The sequence below is a fragment of the Sus scrofa genome, chromosome 4 (genome assembly GCF_000003025.6).
Source record: "Sus scrofa isolate TJ Tabasco breed Duroc chromosome 4, Sscrofa11.1, whole genome shotgun sequence".
Classification (NCBI taxonomy): domain Eukaryota; kingdom Metazoa; phylum Chordata; class Mammalia; order Artiodactyla; family Suidae; genus Sus; species Sus scrofa.
The window spans coordinates 16,166,235-16,191,792 of record NC_010446.5 but is presented as its reverse complement, the minus strand read 5'-3'; the positions used below and the strand labels follow the sequence as shown (position 1 = coordinate 16,191,792).

General features: G+C 52.4%; 1 protein-coding gene and 1 long non-coding RNA gene across 3 annotated transcripts; one reads left to right on the top strand and one right to left on the bottom strand.

The window, feature by feature from the left end:
• On the bottom strand, positions 249-13,514 carry LOC110260226. Of its 2 annotated transcripts, XR_002343121.1 has the most exons (5): positions 11,836-13,514; positions 8,237-8,485; positions 7,400-7,550; positions 2,224-2,353; positions 249-397 (listed from the first exon to the last, which is right to left on the bottom strand). It is a non-coding gene; the product is annotated as an uncharacterized LOC110260226 (long non-coding RNA). The 2 variants fall into 2 exon arrangements; XR_002343120.1 differs by lacking the exon at positions 249-397 and having other exon boundaries at positions 1,260-2,353.
• On the top strand, positions 5,778-22,096 carry FAM83A (family with sequence similarity 83 member A). Its single transcript, XM_001928753.4, has 4 exons — positions 5,778-7,495; positions 13,506-13,673; positions 15,194-15,318; positions 21,258-22,096. The coding sequence occupies exons 1-4, from the start codon at positions 7,016-7,018 to the stop codon at positions 21,784-21,786; spliced, it is 1,302 nt and encodes a 433-aa protein (XP_001928788.1). The 5' UTR covers positions 5,778-7,015; the 3' UTR covers positions 21,787-22,096.

Genomic DNA, 25,558 nt, shown 5'->3' with positions numbered 1-25,558 from the left:
TACGATGCTGCTGCCAGGAGTTCCTGTTGTGGCTCGGCAGTGAATGAACCCGACTAGGATCCATGAGGATGCAGGTTCGATCCCCGGCCTTGCTCAGTGGGTTAAGGATCCAGCATTGTTGTGAGCTGTGGTGCAGGTTGCAGCTGCGGCTCGGATCTGGCATTGCTGTGGCTGTGGTATAGGCTGGCAGCTGCAGCTCCAGTTCGACCCCCAGCTTGGGAACTTCCATACGCCGTGAATATCGCCCTAAAAAGGCAAAAACCAAACAAAAACAAAAACAAAACCTGCTGTTGCTGAAGAAGCTTCCAGGTCCTGTGAGGGTGCTCCTGCTGTCAAAGCCTGGGTCCCACGCATAACTCTGGCTTTTGGGAGGCGTGGGAAAGGGCGTTTTGAACTTCTTAAATAGGGGAAAGCACAAAAGAGAGAGGTTGTAGTGGGTTCTGCAGGATCTAATCTACGCTCTTGACACAAGACACAATAAAATGCTAACAATTCCCATGACTAGCGGAATGGGTATGGAAGATTGATTTTTTCTTTTAATGAATTTTATTTATTTTTGCTTGTTTTTTCCAGTAGATTAGGATGAACACGTCGTACGCATAAAACAAAGGGCAAAAGCCAATAGAGTTATTTTCAGAAGAAAGGAGACAGAGGAAGAGTTTCCCAGCCCAGCTTGGAGGAAAGGTCCTGATTCCACCCACCAGCCTGATGGCTCCCTCGGGCAGGTTCTGACCATGTGGCAACCTGCAGCATTGCCACTTTCTGAAAAGAACAAAATACACGCCCACGAACAAAATACACATGCATGTGCAAACAAAATACAGATCATATAATTTCAGTGATTCTATATACAAGTTAAGAGCTCTTGGGAGTTCCCACTGTGATGCCGTACTTTAAGGATCTGGCCTTGTTATAGCTGTGGCCCAGCTGCTGCTTGGATTCAACTCCTGGCCTGGGAGCTTCCATATGCTGTAGGAGTGGCTGAAAGGGGTGGGGTGGGGGGGGAAGTTCTCGTATTTGCATTTAAAATGGCATTGCACAATATAAAAATGAATAGTAAAGTTCATGCTAATTATTTTATTTTTCATTTTTGACCACTCCCGTGGCATGCAAAAGTTTGCAGGCCAGAAATCGAACCCATGCCACAGCATGGATCCGAGGCACAGCAGTGACCAGATCCTTAGCCCACTGTGCCACAAGAGAACTCCCATGGTAATAATTTTAAATTTTAATTTTTCTTAAAACATTAAATAGCCAATAATAAATACCATGAGAAAATGAAAGACTGCAGAAGAAAGGAAAATCTATTTTAATACCATTAATGATACTTTTTCCTTTTGCTTTAAACAAGGGGCCTCCTTGTTTTCATTTTGCATTGGGTCTCATGAACTATGCAGCTGTCACCAGCAGTGGATATTATCATTTTGTAAAGTCTATGCACCAACGAAGATGTGGAGCTAGCAGAAGTCTCCTGCATGAGTCGTGGGCACGTAAAATGGTACAGGATCTTAGAAAACAGTTTGACAGTTTCTTATAAGTTACCTATACACCTACCATAGACCCAGCAATCCCCCAGCTATACTCCCAGGTATTCATCTAAGTGAAATAAAGACTTATGTTCATACGAAAAACTCTATAGAGTATTTACAGCAGCTTTATTCATAAAAGCCCCAAACTGGAAGTAACTAAATGTTTTTCAACAAAGAAAGGGATAAACAAAGTATGTTATATCCATGCAAGAAAACACTACTCAGCCAAAAAAAAGGACTTAAGCAGGGGCGCAATATGAAGGTATCCCAAGTATATTTTGCTAAGAGAAAGAAGCCAGACTCAAAAGGCTCACACTATATGATCCCATTTATAGGACATTCTGGAATAGGCAAAACTTTTGGGAACGATAACTGATCAGTAGTTCCCAGGGGTTGGGGGTGGGGGAAGTAGTTAACTACAGAAGAAAATGGGGACTTTTTGGCAGTGATGGAGATATCCTACATCTTGATTGTGCTGGTGGTTATGTTATGGAACCAAATTTGGGTCCCCTCGCCCATGTGCCGTGAAGCCAATCTACTGACACCAGGGTGTGGGGAAGGAAAGTACAGAACGCCCAGCCAGGAGTCCAGGCAGCTAGTGCCTTTAAGACCCAAGCTCCCCAGTGGCTTCCAGGAAAAGGTTTTAAAGACAGGGGGAGGGAGGCGGGTGTCAGGGTGGGTGATCCGCTCAGACCTTCTTCTGATTGCTTGGTGGCGAGGTCATCAGGAGTCAACATCAACCTTCTGGTTCCAACTGGTTTGGAGGCTACATGCTTGTGGGCAGCATGGAGTTAACTTCTTCCACCTAATGGGGGTTTCAGTCACTGCAAAGTAGATCAAAGGATATGGCTCAGAATATGACCTACAGCCCTTGAGGACGAGGTAGAGGTCCTTGACTTTGTTAAATGGCTAAACTATTATTTTTGTCTTGACTGTTTTGCTTTGCTTTTGCATTTTCTCACTTCTTTGATAAGATTTATTCTTTGGAACTTGGGGAAGATCTAGGAAGCTAAAGTTTTTCTACAAACAAGAGGCAGGTGGAGGACACAGGGGTCTGTCCCAGGAAGACCCCATAGGGTCCTATGCAGTTACAGTTATACAACTGTATACCTTCCTCTAGACTCAAATCTACACAGTAACCAGGGCAAATTTTAACTGTATCTAAGTTCTACCTTAATTTTGTAAAAAGCTTCTGCAGATTTACTAGCCAAAAAAAAAAAAAAAGTGAGCTCCTGAGGTTTTCATGTACAACAGAAATCTTGAACTATGGACCAGGAACTCAAAAGCAGGAAACTTGAGGGAGCAAAGGGATTTTGCTGTCATTGGCCCCTGGGAATGAAGCTTTAATGGGGCCAAGGAATGGACCTGCTGGGTGGTTGCTCCCATGAAAAGCAGTTGTAGGACTGGGTGGCGGATGGGGCATAGGGTACCTGGCTGGACCCCCTGTCCAGTTTCCCCTCTCACTCTATATATATCTTCGCCTGCCAGCAAGAGCAGCAGCAGCGTGAGCTCCTTGCCTGCCTGCACGGAGCTGATTATATGCAGAATGGATTGATTGGTGTTGACAGGGAGCTATTTACCTGTCTAATTAATTATGCCAACTAATTTTCAACTTAATTGCACGTCTTGGGTCACTGGGTAATGAGACTATACAATCTTCATGTTGCTGCAGGCCTTGATGGGGATGCGGCAGGGAGAGGGTGGCAGCTGCTCCTTGAGGTCAAAGAGGCACGCAGGTTCCTGGGCCCACATCCCTGCTCTCGGGCCAGCCACCCCACAGACACACTCTGGAATCCTAGCTGGGTACCTTCTGCCTGTGTCAGCTGGCCTCTGCCCCAGGAACTCTGAGCTGTTTATTCACCTAACAAACACTGATTGCCTACTACGTGCCAGCCCCAAAGTGGGATAGGCGCTGGGGGTGCCAAGAAGCTAAATCATGCCTTGCCTGTCCCCCCACCCCCCACCATAAATTGCTGACAATCTAAAGCAGGAGGTTTTTCCCTTAAACTAGCAATTGCAGAGCCTGGGTGCAGAGAGGAACTGTGGAGACGAACCCAATCCGGGCTCTGCTTTGGGCCCTTAAGGGACTGACTTAACCTCCCCATGTCTCAGTTTTATAAAACATTCCAGCACTATGACTGGATGCAGTGTATCATACAAAACCAACAATATTCTAGGAGTTCCCTTCATGGCTCAGTGGTTAACGAATCCGATTAGCCTCCATGAGGACGCAGGTTCGATCCCTGGCCTCACTCAGTGAGTTAAGGGTCCGGCGTTGCTCTGAGCTGTGGTGTCGGTCGCAGATGAGGCCCGGATCTTTGGTGTGGCTGGCAGCTGCAGCTCCAATTCAACCCCTAGCCTGGGAACCTCCTCATGCCAAGAACGTGGCCCTAAAAAGCAAAAAAAAAAAAAAATTCTAGAAAATGTGTTGGTGCTGTCTCAGGCTGAAGAGCGGAGCAGAAACTGGGCAAGATGGGGTCACTTATGACACAGGCCTCCTCCCTGAGATCTCACAGCCTTTGAGGTTCACCCCATAAAAGAGGGAGAAGGCGCTGTGGTTACCAGGGCGGCTCTGGGACTAGACCACCCATCTGTGGCTCCTGGCACTGCTGCTTCCCGGCCAGGTGACCTTGGTAGTCAGGTCACCTCTATGCTTTAATTTCCTTTATCCACGAGACAAATGGTCATCACCCTTCCTCAGAGGGCTGCTCGGAGGAGTGAAGGAGTTAACACATGCAGAGCATGTAAAGCAGCAGTTGGCAGTTAAGCCATGTTCCCAAAGTGGGAGCTGTGATTATATGGACAGAAACGTGAAGTTCGGGGAGGTCCTCTAAGGTGCCTACCCAAGGTCACCTGTTATCATAGGCACAGTCTGAACCCAGTTGTGCCTGATGCCAAAGGGAGCTTTTGGCCATTGCATCACTCAAGGAATTAAAGGCAGTGGGGCGATGAGACAGTGCCGCCCTCGCTAGTACAAGGCTGACGGAGGCACGTTCTAGAAGCACTGTGCAGGCTCAGAGGAGGAGCAATTCCAGCTGTTGGGAATTGTTAGGAAAGCATCCCTCCCGCAGATGGGCAGGAGGAGAGACCTGGAATGCTGAGGAGGATGTGACTAAATTGTGATGGTGGAAGCAAGGACGTAGCCGGGCGGACGGGCTGAACAAAGGCAGGGGACTGGACCTCCCATATGGGTGAGGGCCAGCCACCCACTAGGCCTGGGCACTATTGACATTTAGGGCCAGATAGTGTTTTTTTTTTTTTTTTTTAGGGTCACACCCGTGGCATATGGAGGTTCCCAGGCTAGGGACTGAATCGAAACTGTAGCTGAGACCTACACCACAGCCACAGTCAATGCCAGATCCTTAACCCACTGAGTGAGGTCAGGAATTGAACCTGCATCCTCACAGATACCAGTTGTGTTCATAACCCGCTGAGCCACAACAGAAACTCCCAGGACTGTGCCTTTTTTTTTTATTTTTATTTTTTTGTCTTTTTAGGACCGCACTCACAGCATATGGAGGTTCCCAGGCTAGGGGTCGAATCGGAGCTGTAGCCACTAGCCTACACCACAGCCACAGCAACACCAGATCCGAGCTGCGTCTGTGACCTACACCACAGCTCACGGCAACACCGGATCCTTAACCCACTGAGAGAGGCCAGGGGTCAAACCTGCGTCCTCATGGATGCTAGTCAGATTCGTTTCCACTGAGCCACATCAGGAACTCCCCAGACCATGATTTTAAAAACACTGTTCTACTCCCAGACTGAGCCTCTGGGGCCACAGCTTCCATGGCGCTACAGATGCTTCTAGCATTTTCCTCCCAAAAGAAGATACGGCACAGAGAGACATCTGCCTCTACCATGTACCAGATGTTTGAAGACCTGCCATCCTACTTTCCTGGCTTATTTTCAGGCCCCTGCTCGTATCTCAGTAGCCCTCACCCCTCCAACAGTCTCACACACAGTACGTGTAGCTGCGATGCTCTGCCTGAAGCCTTTCTTGGGCTCCAGGGCTGTGCTTGGTGAGCCCACAGGGCAGGCCGTCAGGGCTGGGGAGCTAGTGTGGCCCCCAGAGCAGCCCTCAACCAACCATCAATAGATTCTGGTAGACGGGTTAAGGATCCAGTGTTGTCACTGCAGTGGCTTGGGCCACTACCGTGGCGAAGTTTTGATCCCTGCCCCAGGAAATCCCACACACCTCAGGCGCAGCCAAAAAAAAAAAAAAAAAAAAAAAAGGAAGAAAAAGAAAATAGAGGCTAGTAGATAAATTCCAAAGCTTTCTCACCCTTTGGATTGGAAAATTTGAGATGTGTGTTCTATACCACCTCCTAGAGGTCCTGGGCAGGACCGAACCTCAGATATTCACAAAGCCAGATGTGAACGTGCAACGACAGTGACCTGCTCCTTACCAGGCCCTGCAGCGGCACCCTGCCCTTCCTCCTTCACGTCTCTGCTCCCCTGTAAGTGCTTCTTGGGATCACTTCCCAGTTAGCTACTCGTACGCAAATCCCCGTCTCAGAGTTTGCTTCTGGAAGAACCCAAAGGCAGCTGGGACTCTAGACCATGCATTCCATGGACACAGCATTGACCATGCCCTGGTCTGGAAAGAAAACACGGCTTCTCCATTCGAGGTTCATCTGCCTCAAACATGCCTGTGGCCACCTGCCCCTCCAACACCAAGACAGACCCATCTCATCGGTCCAGGGCCCCTGGCACAACCGCAGATTCTTCTCAAGACCATATTCAAGCAGCTGCTTCCAGCGGGTGAGCACAGCCCCAGAAATGGAACCTCTCTGGGGGCTCTGTTCCAGTGCAATTGTGGCAAACACAACAGGAGAGAGAGATGGGAGAGAGGACCTTTCCAGAGAATGGGGAAGGCCGGGAGCTTGGGGAGTTACCAAGAGAAAGGAGGAGTGCCTGGTGAACAGTTCTGCCTGGCGGCCATCCAGCTTCCCTTGTCAAAGGAGACAGGATGAAGGCAGATCTCAGGGGCCCCGAAAGGGACATACTTGTCTTTGAACCAATCAGCATCCCAACCGAGGAGCCCTGGAGGGGACCCAAGGCATGGGGGTGATGGTGCTGGGAGAGCCAGGCTGCTTTGTAAATAGGCCCCAGGGTCCTGGGAGAATTGCACAACAAGCTGGAAAGCCGCCCAGGTGAGCTGGGAGGAGAGGAAGTCTCCCAGGCTGAGTGTGCTCAGGCGTGACTGAGCCAGCCCTCCTGGCCCGCGGGCAGGGTGGGTGTCCCCCAAGATAAGCCAACCCCTGGCTGTGGATGGTGATCCTATGAAGCACTGCTCAGGACAGCGGTAAATCACTTCCTTGGAGCTGGTCCTCTTGAATGCTGGCCACACACCAGTGCTGGGAGCGGGTGCTTTCTAGAAGTGCCGGGAGTCCTGTTCCTCCTGGGTGGCGTGGCCTGCTTGCCCTTGACATCAGGAAGAGCTCAGGTGACGGCCACTTCCCCGCAACTCAGGGAGAGGCAGCATGAGCCGGGCAAGGCACGTGGGCAAGATCCAGAAACGCCTGGAGGATGTCAAGAGCCAGTGGGTCCGGCCGGCCAGAGCTGACTTTAGCGACAATGAGAGTGCCCGGCTGGCCACAGATGCCCTTTTGGATGGGGGTCCTGAGGCCTACTGGCAGGTGCTCAGCCAGGAAGGTGAGGTGGACTTCTTGTCCTCGGTGGAGGCCCAGTACATCCAGGCCCAGGCGAAGGACCCCCCCTGTACCCCCGAGCTCCCGGGAGGGGCCGAGGCAGGCTCCAAGGGACTGGACTCCTGCTCCCTGCAATCAGGTACCTACTTCCCCGTGGCCTCGGAGGGCAGCGAGCCGGCCCTGCTGCACACCTGGGCCGCGGCCGAGAAGCCCTACCTGAAGGAAAAGTCCAGCGCCACCGTGTACTTCCAGACGGACAAGCACAACAACCTCAGGGACCTGGTCCGCCGCTGCATCACCCGGACCAGCCAGGTAGCGATGGCAGAGCCTGTCTCTCCTGGGCCGCGCAGGTGGGGAGGAAGGGGCGCTGGTGGAGAAGAGGAGACAGGGGTGCGTCCTGCTCTAAGGGATGGACCCCAGAGGACTGGGGCTTAGGATGGAGCCAGGGATGTTACTCTGTGCCTGGCCCTAGGTCGCTGACGTCCTGATCCCATTTGTCACAATCTAGGTCCAGGCCGCCACCCCTGGAACTCCTGCAATCCCAGCTAACCCTCCTTTTCCCTCTGGATCCCTAACCACCTCGTCTCTAGGCTGCCAGAGATGAGTTTTCTCTATTTCAAATCTAACTGGGTCCTTTCCCTGCTTAGAGGCTTCAATGGCTCCCACGTGCCCCCAGTGGGAAGAGCAGACTCCACAGCAAGGCTCATAACCTCGCCAGCTCCTATCCCATTTTCTGCCAGGCCACACAATCCTGAGGGACCTACAGGTTCTCAGACCCCCCAGGCTCTGTCCTGAGGCCTTTGCACATGCTTTTCCCTCTGCCTTTTCCCTCACTTCTCTGCCTTCCTCGTTTCCTCCCACTACACCTGCTCCGTCTCAGGACCCAACACTGAAGCCCTTTTCCTAGGAAGCCTTTCCTGATCTCACCAAGCTAGATGAGGCACCTCGCCTCCGTGCTTCCAAATGAAGGGGCCACCCTGCTGGGCTCAAGCTTGTCCCTTTCCCTCTCAGGCTTGGCTTAGACCTGTCTGCCCACCCATGACCCTGCAGTACCTGAATCTAGCTGGCAGTCAGGCAGGAGACAGAGCAGGCAGCGGAGGTTTCTCCTTCTCCAGAATGTTTATTTCCATAAGTGAGTTTAGAAGAAGAAAAATCTTTCAAGGCCAGAGTTTGGCTGGTAGAATTTCAGGCACCGGGACTGGCATTTGGTCAGGAGTTTTCCCAATGTTCCTGGAATTGTGGGGCCAGAGGGGCTGCCCACTGTCAGCTGGGGAATGGGGGAGGGGCTCCAGATCATTCTACCTGCGGTACACAAAATGACGATTCAGCACAGGGCTATGGACACCCCTGGGGTGAGAATGGACTCCAGGGAAAGGAATTTGTCATCTGTAAAGAGTCTCTCTCTCATCACTGAAATTATTTATTTTGTTACGTTTAAAAGATCTCAAGGGAGTTCCCTTGTGGCCCAGTGGGTTAAGTATCTGGCATTGTCACTGTAGCGGCTTGGGTTGCTTCTGTGGTGAAGGTTCTATCCCTGGCCCGAGAACTTCTGTATGCTGTGGGCATGGCCAAAAAAATAATAATAAAATAAAAGAAGCCCAAGAAGTTCCTGTCGTGCCTCAGTAGTAACAAACTCGACTAGTATCCATGAGGATGCAGGCTCGATCCCTGGCTTCACTCAGTGAGTTAAGAACCTGGAGGGGCCGTGAGCTGTGGTGTAGGTCTCAGACACAGCTTGGATCTGGCATTGCTGTGGCTGTGGTGTAGGCCAGCAGCTCTAGCTCCGATTGGACCCCTAACCTGGGAACCTCCATATGCTGTGGGTGTGGTCTTAAAGACAAAAAAAAAAAAAAAAAAAAAAAAAACCCCTGATATTTAAGCCCATTTTCTGCTAAGATCCCACTCATGACAAAATCCCCTTCCAAGTCCAATACTGTGTGAAATCTATGGCTCCAAAAGAAGCCAGCAGGGGTGGGGAGACTGTGCTCAGACAGAGAGGGAGGGAGCAGAGTTCTGAAGAATAAAATAGAAGATAACAAGGGGCGGAGCATCAGCTTTTTCTGGGCTACTTCAGAGCAGTGTTTTCTGTTCCTCCGACAAGGCGGCATCAGGAATTGACAGATGGGCACAGGCAGGCAGCCAGGAGCGCCTGCACTGCCAGGGGCAAGCTGCCCCCAACCCAGGGCAAGTCCCTTGACCGCCCCAGGCCCCAGATCCACACTGGACTAAGGTCCCTTCCAGCTCCCAGGGCCTGTGCCTAAGTGGGCTGCCTCTGGTCTCTCTGTGCTAAAGTGCCGCACTCTCCCGAGGGCTGCCGGCCTGTGTTGGGGGAATTCTCAACCACGGAGGAAGAAGCCGGGTGAGGGCTTGTGCAACCTCATCCCCTGGCCCCCACTCCACCCAGGGAGGTGTCCTCTCTTTGTCTCTGTGGCTCTAAGGCCTGCTCATGTCCTTTGCTTTATCAACACAGGATGTTATAAATTTAGGACAACACTTAAAAATCAGAAGATTTTACCCCAGAGGAAGAATTTTCAGCTCCTCTTAGCCTATGGGAAGCTCTGGCTTTGTTAGTGCTAAGTTGTCTTTTTTTTTTTTTTTTTTTTTTTTCTTTTTTTAGGGCCACACCTGCAGCATGTGGAGGTTCCCAGGCTACGGGTCTCATCAGAGCTATAGCTGTCAGCCCATGCCAGAGCCACAGCAAGGCCAGATCCAAGCCACATCTGAGAACTATACCACAGGTCATGGCAACACTGGAGCCTTAACCCACTGAGTGAGGCCAGAGATCGGCCTGCTGGGGGTTCCCAGAGCCGCTTCCACTCCCCAAGAGACAGGCCTTCTCTCTTTCCCTTCACGCTCTCATGTCTTTACTCCACCGACTCTCATTCACTGGCCTGGCCCTGTACCCAGAGGGTAGAACAGAACCAGAGGCCACCTGCCTTCGGGGAAGAGGACTCTGGTAGGTGGCAGCGCTGAGCCCGAGCAACCCTCTGTGCCTGGAAGCGGCGGGAAGGGTGACTAAGACAAGCTTCACAGAAGAGGTGGCCTCGGAGGAGTTGAGTCTCAAAGGCTGAGTAAGCGTTTGCCGGGCAGAGAGGGGAGGGAAAGGAATTCCAGGCCTAGGGAGTGTCCGATGCCAAGGTCAAGAGGACGATGGGGCTGGATCCCCTGGAGGCGGGGAGACCTGCTGTGTGGAATTGACTGCCAGGAAGAGGTTTTCACTCACAGTTCCCTGGGAGCAGGAGGCACCCACACTCTGCAGGTCCGCACGGGAGCCCCGGGCTGCTCAGGGGCAGAAGGAGCAGGGGGAACACAGGGGCCCAAGCCTTTCTTGTGGTTTTGCAGGAAAGGCAAGTCAGGGCTTGCTGAACAGTTTAGGATTAGCTAGTTTGAATAATTGCAGGAGGCTCTAGGCCGCAGGTGGTCCCTGGTTGTCTTGTACCCAACACTGGGGTGATTTAGGGCCGGCAGGGGGAATGCTGTCCGGATTTGGGCGAGTTACACAAAGGAAGGCTGGGCCTGGGCTCTGGATGCATGGCCTGGTGTGCGTCTCAGAGACTGCTCCCAGGCAAGGTATTTGTTATTTCTACTAATCAGCCCGCCCCGGGATGTCGAAGCTTCATAAAATACAGAAAACATGAATAACCCATTCCTCCAAGTGTGGGCCAGGATCCCTGAGGGTTTCCAAGAGCCTTCCAGCAGCTCCGTGAGGTCCTGCCCTTTCTAACCGCTCATCTGTGTGAGGCCGGCTTATCTGTATATACTTCCTCCCCAACTGCTCATCACGACAGATTGCTGTAGAAGCAGCAGCTATGAGAACCAGCTGTCTCCTGTTAAGCCAGACACCACGGAGATTTGCAAAACTGTAAACTAACACCACTCTGCTCACTGCATTTTGTTGTTGTTGTTGTTTGGAAAGTATAGCTTATCTTTGCTTGCAAATTGTTATTTATGTTAACATGTAATGGGTTTAAGATCATTTTGGGTAATGAGTGTTAGTATTTTTAAATACCTTACAAACATTAAATGCTTTTCTCAGTTTAAGTTTCTAATAGGATAAATCTCCATCGTTATAATCCACCTACAGCAAAGCTCTTTGGAATCCTCAATAGTTTTCAAGAGTGTAAAGGGGTCCCGAGACCAGCGAGGCAGAGAACTTGAGCAGGCAAACCTCCTGTTCCCCGCCACCCCTCTTCCTCTCTCTGTAACTTGCAGAAAAGAAAATTTCTCAGCTCTCAGGGAGGTTGGTGAGGGAGGTGGGGGAGGGGAGGTGGAGGAGTGGGGATGGGAGCACGCAGGGGTGCAAAATTGGGGGGTGCATTCAAGGGATGGGACACAGCAAGAAACCTGAGCAGAAACTACACAACCCTGCCCTCCCCACCCCCAGGGAGCTGATGAGATGGTCCCCTCCCCACCCCTGAGAACCGGATTCTGGGGCGTGAACAGTACCAGGGTCCCCAGAGCAAGATCTCTGGTTGTCCCTCTGATAAGAGCTGCTGAGCGGGGGCGGGGGAGGAATGGGGTGCTAAGTGCCCCCTTCCAAAACCGGTTTCAACAGGGTTGGTGCCCCCCATCCCCAGGAGCCAAGTCCCCTTTCCCCACCCACCCCCTCCCGGTCCCAAAGCTGCAGGATTTCCAGCCCAGGAGGAACTCACGTCCTGGCAGGTAGTGAGGGATGCTCAGCCAGGTTCTGAGGTCCCCCGCAGGATGGCCCTGGCCAGTGGGAACTGCCCTGGCAGACAGCAGCCCCCTGGCTGGGCCCCTCCACCTCACTGAAGCTCCAGATGCCTGGAGCCCGCCTGGAAGGCTGTGCTCCCAGCTTCCTTCCTCAGCGAGGTATCCTGGGAAGGGCCTCCTCCTCCTCAGCCAATCCCACGCTGCTGCGCTGGTCCGGCTGATTGGCCCTAACAAGAAACGTGCTCTCTTTTTTATGTCCATGGTGGTACGGGCACTAATTTTAATCCTCCTCCAGAACCTGGTTTAAAACAACATTCTTAGCGTTCGCATTGTAGCTCAGCAGGTTAAGAACCCAACCAGCACTCGTGAGGATGCGGTTTTGATTCCTGGCCTTGCTCAATGCATTAAGCATCTGGCCTTGCCATGAGCTGCAGCCTGGCCATGGCTTGGATCGGCCGTTGCCATGGCTGTGGTGTAGGCCAGCAGCTGCAGCTCCGATTCAGCCCCTAGCCTGGGAACTTCCATAAGCCAGACGTGCGGCCATAAAAACCAAACAAAATAAAACAACATTCTGGCATTATCCACAATTGCTCATAAATAAAGCATATAAAATCATAGTCATATTTTAACTATGGACAAGAATGACAATCCTTACTTTTGTGCATAACCCGAGCTATGGTTATATCCATTTTGCATGGTATCTAATGCTCTTTTATCGTGCATTGTCTTAGTGCTAAAGAAACTGAGGCCCAGAGAGGGGAAGTGACTTGTCTGCAGGCTCTCGACGAGTCTCCAGTAGCACCAGGGTTGGAGCCAAAATCCCCCACCTCCCAGGAGACCGCTTTTCCTTTGAATTAGCTTCCCCACAGGATTAGCTTCCTAGAGCTATGGTAACAAATGCTCACACATAACACAGTAATTTATTCTCTCACAGTTCTGAAGCCCACACGTCCAAAATCAAGGTGTCAGCTGGACCACTCCCCTCCAGAGGCTCTAGAGAGTCTCGACCCTTCCCCTCCGAGCTGCCTGTGCTCAGGTGATTCTTGGCTTGTGGCTGCAAGAATCATGTGTGCCTCCATCTTCACATCACCTTAAACTCTTCACTCTGTCTCTCCTCTGGGTGTCTTTTTCTCTCCTTTTTTTTTTTTCTTCTGGACATGCCCACGCCATGCAGAAGTTCCAGGGCCAGGAATCAAATCTGTACCACAGCTGTGACCTGAACCACAGCAGTGACAACACTGGATCCTTAACCTGCTTCGTCACCAGAGAACAACTCTGGGTGTCTTTTATAAGGACCCTGGTCATTGGACTTAGGGCCCACCGGAAAATCCAAGATTTTCATCTTGAGAGTCTTACTTACACCTGCCAAGCCCCTTTTCCCAAATGAGGTCACATGGCAGGTTGGGGTTGGGGTGTGGGCACATCTCTTAAACTTCACTCCAGCAGTGGGAGGACAGGCCAGAGGCTCTCTGCTGGGGTGGAGAGGTGGGGTCAGGACAGAGGCAAGGCTCTCCCGCCCTTCCTGAGTCCTGCCTGGCCCGACCCTCCCCCTCCAGCCCTTCCACCCTTGCTGGGCCTCCAGGAGTTTGGCTGAAACCAGTGAGCACCTGGCCCTGACCCTTCTGGTGCCCCTCTGCCCTGGCCCCAGGTCCTGGCCATCCTGATGGATGTGTTCACGGATGTGGAGATCTTCTGTGACATTCTGGAGGCGGCCAACAAGCGCGGGGTGTTTGTCTGTGTGCTCCTGGACCAGGGAGGCGTGCAGCTCTTCCAGGAGATGTGTGACAAAGCCCAGGTCTCTGACAGTCACCTCAAGGTAGGGCCCGTGACAATCCGAAAGGTACTTTGCGTTAGGATAGAACATGCTAAACTGTGGTAACGGAGGCTCCCATCTCCTTGGCTTAACATAATAAACGTTGATTTCTTGCTAAAGTCCGCGTCAGACAGCCCTCCCTCAGCTTGCACCGTTAGGAGTGCCCAGCCTCTGGCCTCTGAGATACAGCGGCAGGGAGAGAGACGGCAGAGGATCCCGGGGGATGCTTTTAGGACCTGACCCGGAAGAGATTTTGCTCACTTCCGCTCATAGCCCCGTGACCTCACATGGATCCACTGGGGCTGCGAAGGATAAAGGGGCCCAAGCTCTGCCTCTTCTCCTCTCATGGAGGAGACCCAGTGGATACCCTTCCAGAGCAGGGCAACATCCAGGACCGTGTGATACGGTCTCCACGGTCCCAAGAGGGGACTGATCCTCTAGGACGCAACCAAAGTCCTCACTTCCTTCTGGCAAGAAAAAGAAAAACCCAGAGATGAGGGTTCCTTTCGTCCTGGCAAACTGGGGGCAGCTAATTCAAGTTCAGATGCAAAACCGCCCACGGCTGTCACCGGTTGACCCAGCTGAACAGCAGGCAGAGGGCTCCCTTGGTGACTCCCCAGCTCAGGCAGGTCAGCCTTGGGAGACCCCACAACTCCCTCTCCCCTTCCACACTGACCGGAGCGCAGCTGAGTCCAGGCCCCTCTGCCGCCAAAGGCCTGAGGTCCTCTCACTACGGGGTCTGCTTGACTTTACCTAGCTCGTACAGCTTCCGAACGGGGCTACTGAAACAGCCCAGAGTGGGTGCAGGCCTTGTCCTTGTGGGCCACACCCACCACCCCCGGGGACAGTGCAGCATGGCCCTCCTCCTGTCATCTCGCAGAGCTAATGGAGAGGCGGGGGAGGAGCTGTTGGAGACTCTGGGCATGCCCTCCCCACAGCCCGCCCAGCCACCTGCTGCATTCCACCTGCCCTTTCATTCCTTCAACTTCCAGGAAGGATGCCCGCTTGAGGGCGGGGGCAGCAGTGCTGCTGGGGAGGAAGGGGACACACAGGACCACGATTTGGGTCGTGGGCACACATTTTCTTAGAACAATCTAGGGTCCATCAGGATCTCCACGAAGCTGCGCCCTCTGGTTGCTGTGGGCCTTCCCTCTGCCTGGCTTGGAGTCAGGGAGTCATGTCACTGAAGCCACTTACAGGGCAAGGCTGGCCTTGCCAGCCCTCTGTGGTCCATGGGAGCCTAGACTGAGGCTCCATGGGTACCAGGCCCTCATCTTTCTTCTATTTTCTGCTTTCTTTAAATTCTAACATTGCCCCTTTCTTTTTTTTTCATTGCTCAAATGTCAGGACAACAAAGAAAATTGAGTAAATTCAGACAAGGAAAAAATAAAAATGGTCCATAATCCCACCAACTAGCACTAACCCTGCTTATTCTGGGGAGCATCCTTCCAGGGGTTTTCTTAGACAAATGCGTGTCTATAAATAGATGATTCATGAGGACACCTTAACCTCCCTTCCAACAGAACATCTCCATCCGGAGCGTGGAAGGAGAGGTGTACTGTGCCAAATCGGGCAGGAAGTTCGCCGGCCAAATCCAGGAGAAGTTCATCATCTCCGACTGGAGATATGTCCTGTGTGGATCGTACAGGTGAGCGCTGGGTTTCGCCTTCTGCTGAGGTTTCGTAAGGCCAAGGCTGAGTGTGGTGCAGACCAGCCCCAGCCACTCAGGCCCATACACCCACCAGCAGCTCCCCAGGGGCTCCTGCGCCACAGCTGGGGCTTCATCACAAACATGAGGCTGGAGGCAGGACCAGCCTGGGCAAAGGAGGGAAATCTGGACCCTTCCTGCAAGGACTTTGGGGTAGAGAGAGGCCTTCCAAGTGCCTCAGTTTCCCTTTGTATTGCAGTAGGACATAAAATCCAGTTTCCTTCCTCCGATCTCTCAGGTGTGATTCTAAAGCCATGCAACTTGTTTTGTTGTGTGTGTGCCCCATTTCCTTTTCAAAATGTTTAGTTATTTTATTTTTGGCTGCAGCATGTAGCAGCTTGATGTGGACTCTCGGTTCTCAGACCAGGGATTGAACCCCAGACTGCAGTGGTGAAAGTCCTGAATCCTAACCATTAGACCACCAGGGAACTCCCCCCCCCCCTTTTTAACGGCTGCACCTGCGGCATATGGAAATTTGTAGGCTAGGGGTGGAATTGGAGCTGCAGCTGCCAGCCTACGCCACAGCCACAGCAATGCCGGATATGAGCCACGTCTGTGACCTACACCACAGCTCATGGCAACGCTGGATCCTTAACCCACTGATCGAGGCCAGGGATCAAACCTGCATCTTCACAGATGCTATGTTGGATTTTTAACCCACTGAGCCACAATGGGAACTCCTCCCTAGTTATTTTAATAGAAAAAATGCATTGAGATATAATTCATAGCCAGATCATTTACCCATTTAAAGTGTGCAATTCAATTCTTTTTAGCATCGCTTTTCTCATCTGCAAAATGGGGGTAACAGTACCTCCCCTCATAGGTTATTGTGAGGCTCAATGAGATAAAATTTGTGAAATGTGGCATAGCTCCAAGCACACAATAGGTGCTCAATAAGAGGTTGCTATTAGGCAGCCAGCACCTTGGCAAAGCTCAAGGAAGGGACCCAGGAGAGGCAGAACTTGAAAAGGTGACAGCTGGGATGACATTGAACAGGCCCAGGCAACGCCTCCCTGGCTGGGAAGAGGGATGTGTGGGCCCCACAAGGACTGGAGGACACCGAAACAGCCTTCCTCTCACTTCAGAGTTGCCAGGGCTTGCTAAACTGTCACCATGTCCTAGATAAGATGACTTGTCACTTTCTGTGGCCGCCCCCACCCCTTCCTGCCCCCCGCTCCGTATCCCTGTCAGGAACGTCTCTACATGGGACCTGTGGCTGGCACCAAGGACCAGAAGTGGCAGTAACCCAGCCTAGAGAGCAGATGATCAAAGTTTACTTCCCAGATCTATCCCTGGCTGGGTGACCTCCACCAAGTTACCACACCCCTCTGTTCCTTCCTTCATGCATCAGCTACGTAGAGACCCAGGTGATACAGACTGGGCCTGCTGCGGGCATGGAGGAGGAGCCCCCCCCCGCCCCCCGCCGCAGCTGCAGTCAAACTAGGTGGATAACTGATAACCCACCCAGGGGAGGGAGATGGCCTGGGTTGGTGGCCAGGCTGCCCCTCTCTGGCCTCCCTGTCCACCTCCCAGGCTGCAGTGAAGGAAGTGGGGGGCACCGTCCTTCTGTGGGGAGCAGTAGCATGCCGGGGGCTCTGAGACAAGGCAGCCTGAGGTCCCCGAACCCACGTGTGTCCAGCCACAGCCTCTTTCTCACCCTTTTGTCTCAATCGGGGCATCTATGGAAAATGGAACCCGTCTGTTTCTGACCCTTGGGACCTGCATGCAGCCCGTGGTTGCTCAGAAAAGGCTGAGGTGGGGTGAGCGCCCCTCCCCATGTGGCCAAAGCCACCTCTTCACCTGCTGTTCTTTCCCCAGAGAGCGACAAAAGCCTCTGGGCAGCAAGCTCAGGGTGGGAGCTCAGCCTCAAAACCCACATCTGGCCTCTGACCTTGACTTCTGACCTCAACCAAGTGGCACTAGACCAAGGTCACCCCCTGGATGAGAAGGGTCTGGGCTGTGCCTGGGCAGCTGCCCCGGACCCCAGGAGCCAAGCCCAGAGGGGGAGGTCCACCATAGCCAAGGAATCCTCTCACTGGGTTTCATTATTAAGGTGAAACTCTCGTTAACAAAAATTAACCATGAAATGCACAATTCAGTGGCATTTAGCACATTCACAGTATGTGTAACCATCACCACTATCTAGTTGAAAACATTTTCATTGCCCTCAAAAGAAACCCCATACCCATGGTACAGGGAGGAAAACTTTTTTCTAATGCCCCTCTGGGTCCTCTGGCTGGGGCCCTGTGCAGTGGACGACGAAACACAGGTTAACAGCAAACAAATCTATTTAATACTAGTTTATGTGACATAGGAGCCTTCAAAAGGCCTGATTTGACCCCTAGCCTGAGTACTTCCATATGCTGCAGGTTCCGTCCTAAAAAGCCCAAAAAATAAAAAAGAATAAAAAATAAAAAAAAAAAGGAAAGAAAAATGCCAGGATATTTCCAAAGTCACTGTACTGATTTGCACACCATCAGCAATGTAGAAATTTGTAAATCCTTCATTTGTATTGTCAGTCTTCTTTTTTTCTGAAAAGGTATAAAATGGTAACGCATCCTAACCTTTGATTTGCATTTTCCTAATCACTGATGCTGCTCAGCATCTTTTCCTGTTTCTTCCCTGGTGAAACGCCTGCTTTGGCCTCATGCTGTTTTGCTTTTGTGATTTGTGGGAGCTCCTTGTGATGCTCCACACTAATCTCATCACTCATCTCTATCCCTCATCTCTTGAGAGGCCCTAGAGAGCTGGAGAGCCTCGTCAAGGAAGCTGGTGACCCTGGGCCAATCACCTACCCTCTCTGTGCCTCAGCCCCCCATCTGTCAAGGAGAAGACTAATGCCTCCCTCAAAGTGGTGTCACCGGGATTTCATCCTTACAAAAGGATGGGTCAAGGCCTGACACAGCTCAACAAGGTGGTTCTGCTTCCTTCTGCTCCTCCCAAGGGCAAGGTCACCCTTCAAGATGAACTCCAAGGGCAAATACAAATGAAAACGAAGAAACGTTATTTTCCTTATTGAAAATAAGAGGAGTTTCCTGGGGGCACAGTGGGTGAAGGATTTGGTGTTTTCACTGCTGCACTCCGCTGTGACATGGGTTCTATCCCTGGCCCAGGAACTTTTTCAGGCCACAGGCACAGCCAAAAAAAAAAAAAAAAAAAAGAAGAGAGAGTTAACCCCTCTTCATCTTCTCTTTCAGAATTTCTTTCTCTGTCCTTTTCGAATGTATGGAAATCTTTTTAATGGCTCCACAAGCCACTAGTCCCATGACTGGTTGCTGGGGGTTGGGAAGGTGGGGGCGGGGGAAGTGAAGGCTTCCTGCTGAAGGCAGTGTGGCTGTGCCATCCCCACACAAGGACATGCTGCTCTGGCAGAAGACACATTTTGAGCTGAAGGAATCTGGGAAGCAGGTGCAGGAAGGACTCTGACCTCCCCCATCTCCCCGAAGCAGGTCACAGGGCCCTCAAGCTGTCTTCCTTGTACCCGAAGGCTGGGAGCACCCTTTTCTCCAGGGACTGGGGGACTGCCGGAGGGGTCCGGACAGACAGGCCTTGCTGTGCTTCCCCCATAACTACCTTGATCTTCCCTTTCGTCCCATCGTGATTTCCATGACTTTCCACCCTTCATCCAACCTCATGTTTAACCATTTCTTTGCATCTTCATTTCCAGTCAGTACAGTGACTTTACCCTGGCATTTTTTCTTTTTTTTCTTTTTAGGGCCCAACCTGTGGCCTATGGAGGTTCCCAGGCTAGGGGTCAAATCAGGGCTACAGCTGCCAGCCTACACTGCAGCTCACGGCAATGCCGGATCCTTAACCCACTGAGCGAGGCCAGGGATCGAACCTACATCCTCATGGATGCTAGTCAGATTCGTTTCCACTGCCACATACTTTAAATCATCTCTAGATTACTTATAATACCTAATACAATGTAAAGGCTTCGTAAATGTTGTCAACGAGGCAGATTCAAGTCTTGCTTTCTGAAACTTTCTGGAAATTTTTTTTTCTGAACATTTTCCATCTGTGGTTGGTTGAATCCTCAGATGTGGTACTCGAGTACATGGAAGGCCAACAGTACTTTGGAGAAGCTATAAAACTTTTTTTTTTATCGTAGAAAAAGGAAAGTATGGGAAGTATGGACACAGGACTCTGGATGATGATTTTCTCTATTTTTGGGAAACTGGAAAAATGCATTCCTGGGCGGGACCCTGTGGTTAGCTGCTGGTTATTGTCAGGATGCTAGCTTTTTTATTTTAGGTGGTGGGTTCATAGGTGCTTATTAGATGATTTCAAATAACTAAGTAAAGCTAAATAAATATAAATGGGCCATTAATAGATCAATGATGTGGGTGGGTCTTGAGCCAAAGATGATGACTAAGTCAATTCTATATACTTAAGGGGCAAAAAACAATAAAATCAAAATGTAATTCTTACCATAGGTGGTGATAAAGTGTAAAAGCTAGAGCACAGGATGAAGGGCCAGGGAGGGTGTCAAGGAGGGGCTCCCCTGCGCATCGAGTGGGGTGAGGGGTGGCACTCAAGTGTTGCAGGGACGCACAAGGGATGTGGGGCAGGCAGGGGTGCAGGGGCAGACGGAGTGGGGGCCTGAAAAGCTACCTTTGGACCTGCTTTGTTGAGAAGGCACGCAGTTGCTTGGTCTAATCTAGGCTGATTCCAAGGAGTAGAGGGTGACTAACTTCTCAGTTGCAGCCAAGACTCCCACTCTCCCAGTGTTTGCCCCCTTCCCAGTCACCTGGCTGGCTTAGCATCAGCTCCTCGCCTCTCGGGTATGTGGGTGGCTCCTGGGAGGGAGCCTCATTGTTCAAACAAAGCCTCATTGTTTTTCCCAGGATGGGTCCAACCTTGCAGGGGACCGCCCTGCCTCACAAGAGCAGGGGACTCCAGAAGGGGGCCGCCTTTTGGTGGCAAGACAGGCCAGCTGGGGCTGGAGGCTGAGACTCTTGGTGGCATTGTTTCTGTCCCTCCCGCCCCCGTGACCCTGTCCCCCTCTGATCATCCTGTCCCCCTTGCTCCCCACACCTGAGTCCCCATTATTAGAGGCCCAGGAATCTCTAAGCTGAGGCTCTTGATGGGTGTTCTATTCTGTTATCAGGCTTTGTCAAGGGTTTTTTTTGGGGGGTGCAGGGAGTGGGGAGATGAGGGGAGTTTTCCATCAGAGATGGAAAGGAATCTGTTTAAATCAGGAGGCCTTGAGCATTTTGTTTTCATTTAAAATGCGTAAATGGAAGGAGGGCAAGTTCTCTGCTTGAGGGCGTCCTCCCCTCCCGTGGGCGTCCGGGCAGACCCCCTGATGTGGCATCTTTCCTGTTTTGTGGGCTCACCCTGCATTCTCCTTTCCTTCCCTAAAGAGTATAGGGTTCTCTACCCGCCCCCGCCCTGGTCCATTTGCCTGAAAACCAGGCTACTCCCTTTAGATCTTCGTGGGAATAGAGCCTCTGCCTTCCCATATTTGTTAGAAGAGGCAGGTGTCCTGAATGTCACAGGAGGAGACACTGCACTGAGGCCCCAGTGGCTGGGTGACTTAAATCAGCCTGGCGTTGGAGACACTGGCACTCAGCCCCTGTGTGCCTCCGCAGGGATCTTCTAAGGGCCCGTGATCTGAGCATCAGAAGGGAGCCCTGACCTGAGCCCAGGATTCGCTCTGCATCTTAACTGTTCACCCACAGACATTTACCGGTCTCCGAGGAGCTTTTGCCACCTGTGGGAGGGGACAGCCATGTTGCCCGCCCAGGGGGTTGGCCAGGATGGAAGGAGCCAGAGCTGAGGAGCAAGGTGGGGGGATGGGAGTGACCCCTGCAGAGCAGGGGGGCCGAGGCCCCCCGATCCCGACCCCTCACACTCTCTCTCTCTCTCCCCTCCAGTTTCTCCTGGCTCTGCGGACATGTGCACCGGAACATCCTCTCCAAGTTCACGGGCCAGGCGGTGGAGCCATTTGACGAGGAGTTCCGGCACCTGTACGCCTCCTCCAAGCCCGTGATGGGCCTCAAGTCGCCCAGGCTGGCTGCACCGCTCCAGCCCAGAGCAGGCCCCAGCCCCCCGCCCGGCCGCCTCAGCGGCAGCAGCAGCAGCTCTGCCAGTGACCGCACATCCTCCAACCCCTTCAGCAGCCAGTCGACGGGCAGCAACCCCCAGAACCAGAGTCTGTCCGCATCCTCGGGGCCCGGCAGCCCCCTGGCCCCAAACCCACCTCCAGCTCCCAGGTTCCAGTCCCATCACGCCCCTTGGGGGGCCCCGCAGGCCCACTTCGCAAGGCCCCACGACAGCCTGCCTGCTCCTTACAGCAACCTCAACGCCTACAGGTCCACGCGGCTGCAGCTCGAGCAGCTTGGCCTGGTGCCTAGGATGGCCCACCCCTTGAGGCCCTTTCTCCAGGCCTTGCCTCATTTCTGAGGGGTCTCTTCCTCCAAAGGACCTCCTCGGGGCCAAGGCTGGGGCATTCGTGGAGTTTCTGCCTCCAGGACCCCACTTGAACAGCTAGAAGCTTTGAGCCTGCTTCCCTTTGAACTAAAGGCGCTTGGACAAGACTTGCCGGTGTTTGGTCCCAGGCCTGAGACCGTTCACCCTGCAGACCTTTTCCTTTTCCTGCCTTCCCGGCTCTAGTATGGCCTATGCAGCGCATTCTAGAAGATTCTGGGAAGGTAGGGGGCAGGGGGCTAGAGGACAAAATCATGAAAATAGAGCCCCTTTCTTCCAAAGATCAGTCAGTGCTTTGATATTACCATTTCTCGAATCTCTGCAATGTGAGAAAAGGCTGATATAAGCCAAGATTTACATATGGGTAAAAACTGCGGCACCGGGGCAGTGGGTGTGACCAAGGGCTCCTGTTTCCCAGTGTCCAGGAATGGTCCTCTCCCCAGAAAGTCAGGAAAGACAGATTCAGGAGAAGGTAGGGGGCATTCCGGATGTTTCTGGGAGAGGCAAGAAAATGCCTCCTGCCTGGAAGAGCACAATACTAGAGTATCCCTGGAACCAATGAACCTGCCACTGTAAGTTGTGCAGGGCTGGTTCAAAGCGTGGCCACAGGGGTAGAGCGAGCCAGGGCACCAAGAGTTGGATTTGGACAAGACGGATTGGCAGCTCAGGTTTTTGCTTCAAAGAGCCTTGGGCTGGCGTGGAGGTACCTGCAGTCTGGGCTGAATCCCTGGGGCTTGAATGATCAGATCTGGGAATGGCTCTGCAGTAGTGCCTTGAGCAAGCAAGAAAGGTCCCGCATTGACCTTGCAGCCCCCAGGCGCAGTCACCTGTCTCCAGATGCAGACCCCTCTACGTGGCATGTTGAGGCCCATGCTGAGCACAGAGGAGGGCCCGCCAGACCAACCTGGGGAAGTCAGGGGACACCTTCCAGAGACGTAACAGTTAACCCAAGGAGTTCCCGTCGTGGCGCAGTGGTTAACGAATCCGACTAGGAACCATGAGGTTGCGGGTTCGGTCCCTGCCCTTGCTCAGTGGGTTAACGATCCGGCGTTGCCGTGAGCTGTGTGTAGGTTGCAGACACGGCTCGGATCCTGCGTTGCTGTGGCTCTGGCGTAGGCCGGTGGCTACAGCTCTGATTCAACCCCTAGCCTGGGAACCTCCATATGCCGCGCGAGCGGCCCAAGAAATAGCAACAGCAACAACAACAACAACAACAGCAAAAAGACAAAAGACGAAAAAATAAATTAATTAAAAAAAAAAAAAAAAAAAACAGTTAACCCAAGACCAAAGGAACAAAGGTGTTATGGCTCAGGGGAGGGAAGTGATCCGGGCTGTTTCAGTCCAAGAGAAGCAAGCACAAAAGCCCTAAAGGCGTCTTCTCCCCTGCCACCAACTTACTGCAGCAAATGGCTTCCTATTGCCCTTTTCCGGCTCAGAAGCTTTGCCTTTACTGCGGAGGCTGGGAGGGAGTCCCTCCTCCCGGTGGCCTCTGAATCCTGATGCCCGTGGCATCTCACGTCTCACTCTGTGGAGGGTAGCCCCCTGCAGCCCAGCCCTGCAGTGGTTAACAGCAGATCCTTAACCCTCTGGGCCACAGGAGAACTCCTGTTTTCTTTTAAACTGCATTTCTGGGAGTTCCCTGGTAGCCCAGCAGTTAAGGATCTGGCATTGGCTTGAGTTCCATCCCTGGCCCAGGAATTCCACATGCTATAGGCAGGGCTAAAAACAAAAACAAAACTGTGTTTCCATCCTCACTTCACCTTTTTCCTCCATAATTCCTGAAAGTCCGACAACAAAAGCCCCTTGGTTCCTACAGGTTTTTCACTCCCAGTCCTGATGCTGCCCGCCGTGGTGAGGTTAGGCTGACCAGGGCTGTGGAGGGTTTTAAGGTGGATTTCACCACCAGACAGGAAAGCTATGGGAAGGTAAAAAGCTTGCTGGGGCGCCCGGCGCTCCAAAGGCAGGCTCTGCCCCTGCGTCCTGCTCAGTCTTGGTGGAGAGAACCAGCCCTCCCCCTCCCAAGTCCTCTCCACCAGCCAGTTTGCCCTCTGTGTGGCTCGTGAGTATAGTTGCTCCTCCCCTGGGCATCTTGTCACTCCATCGTGACCCCCACCTGCTAGGAAGCTGGGTGGTTTGCTTTGGCCGGTGGAACGTGAGGGAAGTGTTGCGGATCGTTTCCAGGATTCTAGGTGCCTGAATAGAGATCATCTTACCTCGAGATGGATGGATGGAGCCCCTCGGTCAGTTCCTAAGCGACTGCAAAGAGCAGGACACGCCGATCCCACTGACCAGCAATGGATACCTAGGATGAGCTAGAAAGAAACCTTTGTTGTTTAAGCCACTGAGATTTAGGGCTGTTTCTTACTGCACCTTGATCCAGCCTAGCCTGATTGATACAATCTCAGGACTCACTGATGTGAGGCTGGGCCATTCCTCTGTGGGACTGGACTCCCCAGGGCCACCAGCCTGTCCTCTCATCCCAAGACACCATTTCCACCAGGGGACAAGGCGGGTTTTACACGCCTGGCAAGGGACTGGCTGAAAGCCAAAGCAAAGTCCTTATCCAAATTTCCAATCCTCCCAAATCTGATCTTGCCCCAGCTTTAATCCAGCTCCGGGCAGGACTGCACCTGCACCTGCCATGGCAGGCTTGCCTGCTGAGCCATTCGGAGTCTCTCCTACAGTGTGAAATTCAAGGGCAGCAGTAGAATGCCCACCAGGTGCCAGACACCTGCAGCGACAGGCAGAGACCCAGACTCACATCTGTCCTGGAGAATGTCAGAGTCAGCTGGGGTGGCACCCACGTTCACCAACACAGTGGAGAACATGAGAGGATGAAAGAAATCTTTCATTGTTATGTTGGTCATGTTCAGGGGCCAGGGAGGTGGGGCACAGTGGCAAGCATTCCCCAAATCAAGGGGCAGGAATCACATTACTGGAGTTCTCATCACGGCTCAGCGGAATTGAATCTGACGAGCAACCATGAGGACACAGGTTCGATCCCTGGCCTCGCTCGGTGGGTTAAGGATCCACCGTTGCTGTGAGCTGTGGTGTAGATCGTAGGCATGGCTCAGATCTTGCGTTGCTGTGGCTGTGATGTAGGCCGGCAGCAACAGCTTGAATTAGACCCCTAGCCTGGGAACTTCCATATACCGCAGGTGTGGCCCTAAAAATACAAAATAAATAAAAAAAGGAATCACATTGCCCACTGCAGTGTTATCAGCCAGGACTGCCTGGCATGGCCGGCCCTGTCCCCCAGACCTCCCTGTCCTAGAAATGACCTGTGGCATTCATTTGGTCCTCACTAGATACTCATCTTTTATTTCCCTATCTTCATTGTAAGAGGCCAAAGGTATCTTTGCAGGCTCCCCACCCCCACCCCCTGCCCCCAGGACCATAACCACCATGCCTTGGATGGTCCTGGACACAAAGAATGTTAACTGATTGGTCAAGGAGCTTTGTTCCTGCAGGGACCGAACATTCAGACACCCCCAGACGGCTTTACTCCCCTTCACTCTGACCCAGGCTATGCTGGCCCTCCACGATGCTGGCCCTGCCTGCCTGGCCAAGTAGTGCCAGAGCCACATTTTCAGATGCTTCATTTTCTGGACTCAGTCCAAGAAGCTGTTGGATGCAGAGAAACTATCACTCACTTTCTCAGCTTCCTCCCAAAGAGTGTATGTGTGTCAGAAAAACTGTTATCAGAGAATGTAAACACTGCAGACACATGTACAAGTATAAACACGAC

Excerpts from the sequence above, each read along its gene's own strand:
- FAM83A (XM_001928753.4), top strand. The coding sequence starts at position 7,016 with ATGAGCCGGGCAAGGCACGTGGGCAAGATCCAGAAACGCCTGGAGGAT. Across the intron at positions 7,496-13,505 it reads GCATCACCCGGACCAGCCAG|GTCCTGGCCATCCTGATGGA; the intron begins GTAGCGATGGCA and ends CCCTGGCCCCAG. Across the intron at positions 15,319-21,257 it reads GTCCTGTGTGGATCGTACAG|TTTCTCCTGGCTCTGCGGAC; the intron begins GTGAGCGCTGGG and ends TCTCCCCTCCAG.